This window comes from Mus pahari, chromosome 6, assembly GCF_900095145.1.
Source record: "Mus pahari chromosome 6, PAHARI_EIJ_v1.1, whole genome shotgun sequence".
In the NCBI taxonomy this organism is placed as follows: Eukaryota; Metazoa; Chordata; class Mammalia; order Rodentia; family Muridae; genus Mus; species Mus pahari.
The window spans coordinates 46955041-46965383 of record NC_034595.1 but is presented as its reverse complement, the minus strand read 5'-3'; the positions used below and the strand labels follow the sequence as shown (position 1 = coordinate 46965383).

The window sequence follows — 10343 nt, the reverse complement described above, 5'->3', positions numbered from 1 at the left end:
AGTAGTACTCCATGTGTAAATGTACCACATTTTCTGTATCCATTCCTCTCTTGAGGGACATAGCAGTTCTTTCCAGCTTCTGGCTATTATAAATAAGGCTGCTATGAACATAGTGGAGCATGTGTCCTTATTACCAGTTGGAACATCTTCTGAGTATATGCTGAGGAGAGGTATTGTTGGATCTTCCAGTAGTACTATGTCCAGTTTTCCGAGGAACCGCCAGACTGATTTCCAGAGTGGTTGTACAAGCTTGCAATCCCACCAGCAATGGAGGAGTGTTCCTCTTTCTCCATATCCTCACCAGCATCTGCTGTCACCTGAATTTTATTTATTTATTTATTTATTTACTTATTTATTTATTTATTTTGGTTTTTTTTCGAGACAGGGTTTCCCTGTATAGCCCTGGCTGTCCTGGAACTCACTCTGTAGACCAGGCTGGCCTAGAACTCAGAAAATTTGCCTACCTCTCCCTCCCAAGTGCTAGGATTAAAGGCATCCACCACCACCGCCCGGCGTCACCTGAATTTTTGATCCTAGACATTCTGACTGGTGTGGGGTGGAATCTCAGGGTTGTTTTGATTTGCATTTCACTGATGATTAAGGATATTGAACATTTTTTCCAAGTGCTTTTCAGCCTTTCGGTATCCCTCAGTTGAGAATTCTTTGTTTAGCTCTGTACCGCATTTTTTAACGGGGTTATTTGAATTTCTGGAGTTCAGCTTCTTGAGCAATTTGTATATATTGGATATTAGTCCCCTATCAGATTTAGGATTGGTAAAAATTCTTTCCCAATCTGTTGGTGGTCTCAAAAAGGCCTTCTACTTGAAGCTCCTCCTCCTGTGAGGTTATGAACAGACTCATCACACTACAGCACATCTCCATACGCAATGGGTAAGGCTCGGCCTAAGGCCCATGGGCTTTCTGCAGCTCTGCTGCCGTGTGAGGCATGGCTGAGCACTAATGCCCTGCACTTCTGTGGCTACCAGGGCTGACACAAATGATGAGCTGACCACCACTGGGAGATGATTAAAAGTCTGCCATTAAGCCAAGCTGTGCTGGAGTAGATCTGCTTTCAGGGGGCTCTTCATCAGGGAACTATATTTTCTTCTTGACAATTTCCTTAATGGCAAGAATGTTAGAAGAACAAAAGAGACCCAAGGGCAAAGAGCAGAAGATTTTCATGGAGGCAGAGACTGGGAGTGGGGAGAGAAGAGGAAAATTAAACAGGCAGAAGAGAAGATGGCCCCTCTTTTATTTCTGCAGAGTGCCTGGGTAGCCCAAGCCACCTCCCTGTGGTTTTCTCTGGGGCACTAACAGCTGCTCAGAGCTCATCAAAGTTTAACCAGAGCAATCAATACAGAAAAAAATGGGTGACTGTCCAGCTGAAAATTACCAAGCACCTCATGAATATTTAAGGACCCCAACTAGAAACTGGGAGAAAGAACAGAACTCAGGATTTCTTTTTTTTTTTTCCTTTTGGGGGTGGGAAGGGAGATAAAAGGATGTCTGTTGTTAATGTCACCGAAATATAAAGTCATAGTAACATCACAAGCTAAAATCAGTGATTGAGACATAAACCAGTCGCAGCCAGCATCACCTGCTTCCTTAAGACAGCAAGCCCAGGCTTATCACAGGCCACTCAAGATGAGCCATGTGTGCGGCTCATATGAAGATGCTTTCTTAGAGCATGCCATGGTTTTCTGCCCCTCGTTTCTCCCACTCGCAATTCAGTGCCCCTTGTGTGTCCAACTGGGAGGATACAGAGCTCATGGTTAATAGGAATCAGACATTTAGGTTTGTGCCCTGCGGCTGCCAGTCACTAACTCCTGCTGACTTGGGGTAAGCTGACCAGCACCCCCCCTCCCCATCTCCTCCCGGACCAGGACTGGGGGCAGCAGTAGTGCTAGCTGTAAGGCTAGTTCCACCAAGTTCCAAGGTCCCACCACAGTGAGTGCTAACACACTGGCATACAACAGAGACACAATGGATGCTGCCATGACTCTTCCTTCCTCGTTTCCACATCTTGGGCTTCCACATCCTCTGACCCCGTCTTCATTGCCACCATGCCCTCAGAGTCAGCTCTAACTCTATGAACTGGCTGCAGCAGTCCTCCCAGTTCATTTCAGCTGTCTGTCACTTACAGTAAGGTGTGCTTCTGAAAGGCAAAGCCTACCCCACCCAGCCGCATGCCTCCACTTACCTCTAATGCAGTGTGCAGCCCGGGTATACGCATACGAAACTGCTGAGTAGGGGGAGCGTGCACAGGGAGGGGATGCCACGGTTTGGCTCTTACCTTTGTGACAAGGCAACATGCTGCCCAAATGTCCTCTGAGGACTGCTCGTGGTGGTTGAACTGGGGCTCCCACTTTTTAATTGGCTGTTCTGCGAAAGCCAAAAGGACCCCTCTCTGGTCCACTAGAGCCGCACGAACACTACCTGTTCCCACATCGATGCCCACATAGTAGTGACCTGGTTCCTGGTCTCCGCCAGACATCATGGTCCCTTCTACCTGTGGTGGACAAGTGCAAAAGTCATATAAAGACAAGCATACCTGCTCAGACAGCCAAGAAATTCAATCTTCAAAGTGGAAAGAAAAGGGGAATCTAACTACCTAACTGGGGGCTATGCATTTTTTATCCTCTCAAAGGTTTTATAGGTGCTGAGCAAGGTGGTCAGAGAATAAGCACATGTAACGCATTCTGTTCCCACTCCTGAATGGGTGTCAGAAATTAAGCACCTGATTACATAGTGACTTAAGCAACGTTGAGACAACGAGAGGGCAGAGGGAAGCAGAGATGGTGCCGGAGCCATAAGAGATGAATGTTTACTCCGCGAATCTGAATCCACAAGACAGCAGCCTTGGAAACAAAAGAAGCATCATTTCCCAGTCAGTCATTCAGTAAGTCAGCCTCACAGGTACCCTGTGCCAAGCAGTGTATGCAGCCATGCGCTTCCACTCCTCTCTATGAGTGGATGCGAGCACATGGGAGTCTCTGCAATGCTGCTGAGCCAGAGGGGAGTCTTAAAAGGCAAGTTTGTTGTTTCACACTAGGCCCATCATGACAGGGACACCAAATTACACTGACAGGAAGACCAACATCTGGAAGCAGTAGGTATTCCGCAAGCTTCGGTGGAGCATCTGGGCCTGAACTCCCGACCTGCACAACCCTGAGTCTCAGGCCCCCTCCCTGTTTCTGCAGAGGCCTGACATTTTAAGAAGCACTTATACCAGAGCCATCAAGAGATGACTGGGAATCAGGAGGAGACCCGGGAGAGGCAAGATCAAGAGTGTGTTAGATAATCTATTTTCCTGACAGACCCCCGATGAGTTACAAGGAAACCTGACCAGAGAACCCTCAGGAATGCTGGGCCCTTGGGGCTGCTCAGGGGAAGAGCCACATGACACAGGATTCTCCCAGGGCTCTCTCTCCAGACTCACATTGGGCAGCCTCCTGACACTAACCTCACTAGCACAGCACAGCTGCCCCTTGGTCAGCAAGGGGGTCTGAGCTCCTGTGGTCCAATTTTAACCTGAGCAGTCTGCACCCTCAACTTAGAATAATGAGGGTTTCTCGGCCACTTCGCTCTTGGGGATCCTAAAACAAGTCAGCCAGCAGATGTTCAGTGACTGAATATTTACCCCAATAAAAAGGAAGAAAAGGAGACAAAAAACAATAAAACAAAAAACCCAACTTCATTAAAAGTGTTAGCTTCTGCCTTGCTCACCATGATTTGCCATCTGTGTCTGCTCCCTTTCGGCACTGTGACAGGTGAAGAAGAAAATGGAGAAGCAAGAGTAATTAAGCTCACTGCCTCCCTGAGCCCTGAGTGTGACAGGGCTCCCAGGCTCAGTAGGTGGCTCTTCCTGTCTCCCTGTCTCTCTGGCCTTTTTTTCCTTGGGAGTTCACATAAACATGAGTACCAGCTTTCATTCCTCATTCACTTGGGAGTGATACCTTCTCTTTAAGCCAGTAACCAATAAAAGCAGATTTGTAAATAACCCAGACACCTGTTGAGGTGTCATTCCCATCCTCCCTATTTTCTCTTAGTGGTTCACAGGGAATAGAGGAAGTCCTGAGTGAACATGTATTGTTTGACATGAGTATGACCATGCCAATGACATGCCTCAGACCTGGGAAAGTCAAAACCTTGCCCTGGTCCCTAAGCAAAGGTCAAATGCAATAACCTCATCCAAGATGCTTACAGTCTGAGCCTGTTCCCCTATAAAGACTCCTCTACCAAGATTAGCTAAGCCTGCCTTGTTGCTCAGCTACATATATAATAGCCCTGCCGTCTTGGACAACTGTATACAATAACCCTGCCTCTCACTACAAAGGTATAGAATAACCTCACTGTCTCCTACAACTTTATAAAACAGTCCCACCTCCTCCTGCAACTGTATGTAACTCCAACCTCCACAGTGCAGGCTCTGATGGCACATCTTTATCAGAGTGTGCAGGGTCCATGCAGTCCTGGCTTTTCTGTACTTGCATCTGTGTGTCTGTCCTTTCGTGTCCTAGTACCCCCCCAAGTCTGATATCCAGGGTTAAGCCCTGATAAATACCACAGTGATTACTGTGCTAGGCTCTTTCTCAAGGCAGCATAATATCATCACAATAGATAGAATAAGACAGCCTAAGGTCTTCCTCAAGTGAGACCTTCTGTGAGCGTCTTAACCCCAATGAACATTGCCCTGGCCCTGCCCACTGGGGTCCTAGATATTCTCACAGTCCTGGAAGTATACTTGTGTTTTGCACTGATGGAGGTCCTCCCCCATCACTTGTTCTTCCCTTCCCAATTCCACCCTCTGCTTCCCTAAGGGGGACCTTATCACTTTCCTTGCATATGTACAAAGGCTGTCAATATGGTATAGTGTCTATACTTTCATTTCAAATGTTCTCTCTGGACCGTGTTCATGATTTGTCTATCTCCTCATTGGACTGAACCTAGAGAAAAAGGGATGTTACTGATTTCTGCATCCCCACTCCCTTCCAGTGCCTGCAATATAACTGGTTTCCAGTGGTGGTTTTCTAAAGTGAACTCCTTTATCAGTGAACCAATAGGAAAAAAAAGGGAAAAGAGCCATCCCCTTAGTTATTTGACTTTCTCAGTCTGTGCTTGTGCAATCATGTGCCACTTAACGAGGTTCTTTTCTGAGAAATGCAGTAGATGATGTCCCCTTTGAGAATGCATCATAAGCTGTGCTTACAGAAAGCTAGAAGGGAGAACCTGGGCGTTCCCAGAGGCATGTACACCCACTCTCTACCTGTGTTCTGTCAATAACCACAGTCCTTACACATCTCACAGTGTGCTCATTTACTCTAATCTCTGTGTCAACCAATTGAATATTTTCTTAAATGTTTACAGCCACATGTTGCCACTTCTAAGAAAACATGTTTTGTTTTGTTTTTTTCATATTTAGCTTCCCTGAGATGAGAGTGATTCTAATAGTCAATGGTATTGTGGAACACACTTGCGGAATTTCTTTCTTTGTGATATGTGAAATGAAGTTATCAGCGTGGCCCTCCACTGAGGACAAGGTGAATGACAATACAAGAGGGTGCCTTGGCTCACACTACCCTGGCCACCTATTCTGCCCACTTGCCACCAGCTTGCATGCACCTTGTTTTACATGGTTTTATTCCTTGTTTCCACCATCTCCATTGCGAGAAGCAACTCCTTCCCATGTGCCTTAGGTACTCTTCTGTTGCTGCAGTAAAATGTTCTAGCAGAATCATCATAAAAGAGAAAAGATTTATTTTGACTCGGAGCTCAAGGGTCCAAGCCATCGTAGTGATCACGGCAGCAGAACCCTGAGGCATCTGGTCACATAGAACCCACCATTTGAAAATGGCAGTTAATGGATGCCCTTACTACTCAGCAACACACCTGATTTACATGGTCCAGGTCCCAACCAGGGAATGATGTCATTCATGGTGGGCAGTCTTCTCACCTGAACCTAAAACAATCAGGAAGATCCCTACAGGCTGCCCAGAGGCTCATCACCTAGGTAACTTTAGGTTCTGCCAAGTTGACAGTGATAACCATCACCACAGACACAAGACTGTTCCAAACCTGGAGAAAAACCAGTAGATAAGGAGGGAATTAAGAATCTCTACAGAACTTCTTCTGCCTTTCTAATAGAAGTACTCTAGATTCTTTCTATGCTGCCAACCCCACAGCAAGAGAGATTCCGCCAGGAAGCTAGGCCTAGGTTCCTTCTGACCATATTCCTTTGCAGGTAGAAAAAATGTCTTGTCATCAACCACCAAAAACAAATAAACAAACAAAAAAACCAGAGAATGATGTCCACTCACCAGCTGTGGACTTGCTCTAGGTCTGGATTCTGAATCTAGGAAAAGAACCTACCTGCAAGAGAGAACTCACCATGGACGGAACGTATAGTATAACCCATTCCAGTGATCTCAAACTGTACCCTTGCCTGGCACAAGTAGAAATTCACCAAGTCCTTGGGACCCAGTGAATGAACTAGGTACCCTAAGAACCCATCACTAGAGAATAATAAAAGGTGCAGTGCTCACTACCTATCTGATGCTCTGCTGAACAGCCTATTTACACTGCTGGTTCTGATCCTGAAAACCACGAAAGAAACTATTGCCATCCCACTTTATTGATCAGCCCTAGCCAAGTGAAGCAATATATCCCAACAGTTCATGCAAACACTAAGACGGACAGTGAGCTTTCCCCTCTCCCCTCAAAGCCCTTAATCTGGCTGAAGATGCTTTGCTGCCGTCTGGGAGTCTTCCATTACTAGATGCTGATTTGCTGAGGGCCCTTGCCTACTGTGCTGAGGTTAGCTAACCCAAGAGCCAGGCTGCTCACCTTCAAAGTCTGTCCTTCCACAACACTAGAAGGCCTCTTTCTAGCTTTTCCAACTTCCAGCGACTATTCCTAGACATGCTATAGGATGCCTACAGCCCTCTGGGAGCCAGGGAGGCATTCTCCCAGCAGTACTTGCACGAGCTTCTCAGTTCATGTTTTTCTAAGAAAGAGATCTTAATTCAACAATCAGCTCCACCATTTCTCCATTATTGTGGTTTTAATCTCTTTGGAAGTTATTTCCACACCTGGAACCTGAACTCCAGTGAGTGTGAGTCCTTGGGCACCCAGATTCCCTGAAACCAGATCCCTTGCCCCTCCTACTTTGTGCCCTCTTTTCCTCCGTTACAAGTACAGTCCTCTGTGTCCTGAACTCTACACTTAATCAGTACCCAAAACCTAAAAAATAGAGAAAATATTATTTTTTCTAATTAGGAAATAATATTTTCTAATTGAAGAGAAATACTATTCTATTTCTAATTGAAAAAGAAGGGGTTAAGATCACAATTGTGTTGCTTTTTTTCTATCAAGGGCTTATTGAATTACAGAAACCCAATCAATGAGGTTAGCAAACCTCACTCACTATATACCTCCGCATTACACAAGCAGGATTTAAACACAAGCATACAGTAGTGAGTTTGGGACACTTTCTACAACATTCAGCTAAAACTAAAAATCAAAGCCTTTGTAACTTCAATAACAACAGATGCCACAAAAGGTGAACTTTCTCGAGCGCTGCCCTGAAAACTGCTCACCTGACTCTATGATCTCATTTAATCTTTATCTGAGCCCTGTCTAGTAGGCAGTGTGGAAGCCCCATTTCTCAGGAAAATGAGCTGAGGTATTCAAAGAGGGCACTAGGTAAGGCATAGCAGCAACAGAGGGGCTATAATTCTAGGTCAGGTCATGGAATTTCCAAAGCCTGCTTTATGAATAATGAGGAGGGCACAGAGGAACACTCTAAAAAGAAAAGCAGCTGTAGAGGAGGGCATTCAGGAAAGAGAAGCCCATGGCCTCTGGATGGCAAAGAGATAGAAAAATGATGAAGAGAAATTCAAGCTGTGCACAAGTCCTGAGACATACCTAATACCTCAGGCTACAAGATGCCTTAAAACTAAGGTAATACCAAGCCAGTCCCCAGCATGGGCTGCACTGACTCCTGGCCCCTATTTATGATCAAAAGGCTGTTCCATGTCATAAATATTTATACGGTTCACTAAATGATGGCCTGTATAAATATTGTGAGAAGCGTACCACAGGAAGTCATAGATTTCACAGCTGATTGTTTAGCAAATGTACAAGCTTACTCAAATGCCATATGAGGATAGGCGGGAGACCTGGAAACTGGGACCACTCTCTGCAAAACTATTTCAGCCATCCCTAGAAGGGGGTAAATGCTACAAACTCTCTGCTCAAAAACAACCCTAGGGAATTGTGCTGTCCCTGTATTCCCTTTCTTTCCCCTCAAATAACCTAGTTACAGTGAGGACTACTTCACAGCACCACATCCCTGGGAAGTGGACTGGCTTACCTTAAATTCGGCTTCTTAAAGAACCACTCCTCCAGGTTCAGTTTTGTTGGTGACAGCCTACAGAAAGTATGTCCCGGGACTGGGGCGAAAACTCAACTCAGCGTCCTCTTTTAACAATGATCTTTGGACTCTGCTCGGAGCTCATGTGTTCCAGCCTCATGCAATTTAGTATTTGGTTTCATTGTAATCCGGTTGAGGTAAGAAGGGGAGGTGAGGACAAGCAAGAAGTAGGCCTGTACTTTTCACTTCAGTCTTATTCACAGAAAAGTTTCACCACTCCTGTAAGGGTGAATACTCGTGCAAGTATCCCACATGCTCTAAGATGGTGAGACAATATTGTACAGGAAGGAAGGAGTCCTCGTGACAATAATACCTGATTCTCTGTGGCTTCTATCAGCATATTCAGGACCTTTCTTCCTCTTAAAGTAAAAGGCTATCTTCTATGACAGCCCTCTCCTCCTCAGTTTTACAGCCTGGGAAACAGTTTTTAGACTTGTCTCATTGTCAGTGCTAGTTCATAAGAAAATCTTCAAATGTTTCTTAGATTCCCAAGTCTATGGAATTTGTGCCAACGAAACAAAATATCTTTCATCGGGATATATTCATAATCATTTGTTTACACACACACACATACACACACACACACACACACACACACACAGAAAGAGAGCTTTAGTTTGTGATGTTTTTATTTGCAAAATATGTTTTAATTTTATGTGCATTGGTGTTTTGCCTGCATGTGCTGGATCCCCTGGAACTGGAGTTACAGACAGTTATGAACTGCCATGTGGGTGCTGAGAATTGAAACTCTAGAAGAGCAGCCAGCGCAGCGCTCTTAACCACTGAACCATCTCTCCAGGCCCTTCAAGATTTTTAATAATAAAGTTTAATTTAAAATGCTACCTATTCTGAGGTCTTCTCATCCTATCTAAAATCTCCATTTACATACACACACACACACACACACACACACACACACACACACCACTATTTTCCCTATGGTGCACAGACTTATGTTGCTGCGGTATGAGTGATTATGTCCTTTGCATGGTGGCTACAGCTTTTATGGATGAGATCAAGATGCTTATGTAAGAGGCCCAGGAGGTACTTCAAGGAAAACCTAATGTGCCTAGTAAAACTGCATATGGCAGCTAAGTGGTTTCTTGCATTCTATCCCACTCAGCCTTTCTCTGAAGAATAAAGACATTTTGTTACTGGCCCAGAAGCTGTGATTCATACTTAATGAGAACTCATTGCTGTTTTCTTTTCTTTCTTTCTTTCTTTCTTTCTTTCTTTTTTTTTTCTGTTTTGAGGATCTTCATGCTTTGTAATGAGCCATTTTTTAAAGATAAATACAAGGCAACACAAAGTGTTCCAGTTAATATTTTTCTTGTTGTGATAAAGCAAAAGCAAGATGTAGGAGAGGGAAGAGTTTGTTTGGCTTACATATCCAGTATCACGGTTGACTTTTTAAGGAAAACCAAGGAGTTCAAGGCAGTAACCTGGAGGCAGCAACTAAAACAGAGACCACAGAAGGACAAATGATTACTGGATTGTTCCTCGTGACTTGCTCAGCCTGCTTTCTTATACAGTTCAGGACCACTTGCCCAGGGTTGGTGCTACCACAGTGGGCAGGGCTCTCCTACATCAGTCATTAATCGAAAAAAAAAAAAAAAAAGTCCTATGAATGAACTTGCCTATAGGCAACTCATCTCCATTTTCTTAACTGAGGTCTAGTGTGGCAGTTTGATGAGAATGGCCACACAGGCTCATATATTTGAATGCTTGTTCTCCTGTTGGTGGAATGGTTTGTGAAGGGTTAGGAGGTGTGGTCTTGTTGAAGAAGCTGTGTCACTGGGGATGAAGGATGATGATTTGAGAGTTCGAAAGCCCAACCCCTTCCCAGTTATCTTATTCTCATTCTCTCTCTCTCTCTCTCTCTCTCTCTCTCTCTCTCTCTCTCTCTCTCTCT

At 44.8% G+C, this 10343-nt stretch overlaps 1 protein-coding gene across 6 annotated transcripts in view; it reads right to left on the bottom strand.

The window, feature by feature from the left end:
- Positions 1-10343, bottom strand: part of Fggy (FGGY carbohydrate kinase domain containing) — a 379357-nt gene that overhangs the window by 350512 nt on the left and 18502 nt on the right. For 3 of the 6 annotated variants that reach the window (XM_021199715.1, XM_021199716.1, XM_029540042.1), the window contains one exon: positions 2294-2509. In XM_021199715.1, the coding sequence (XP_021055374.1) occupies positions 2294-2497 (204 nt within the window). In that variant the 5' untranslated portion in view covers positions 2498-2509. Of the gene's footprint in view, positions 1-2293; positions 2510-8371; positions 8499-10343 lie in introns of those variants that run through there. The other 3 variants (XM_021199718.2, XM_029540043.1, XM_029540041.1) reach the window with 3 other exon arrangements.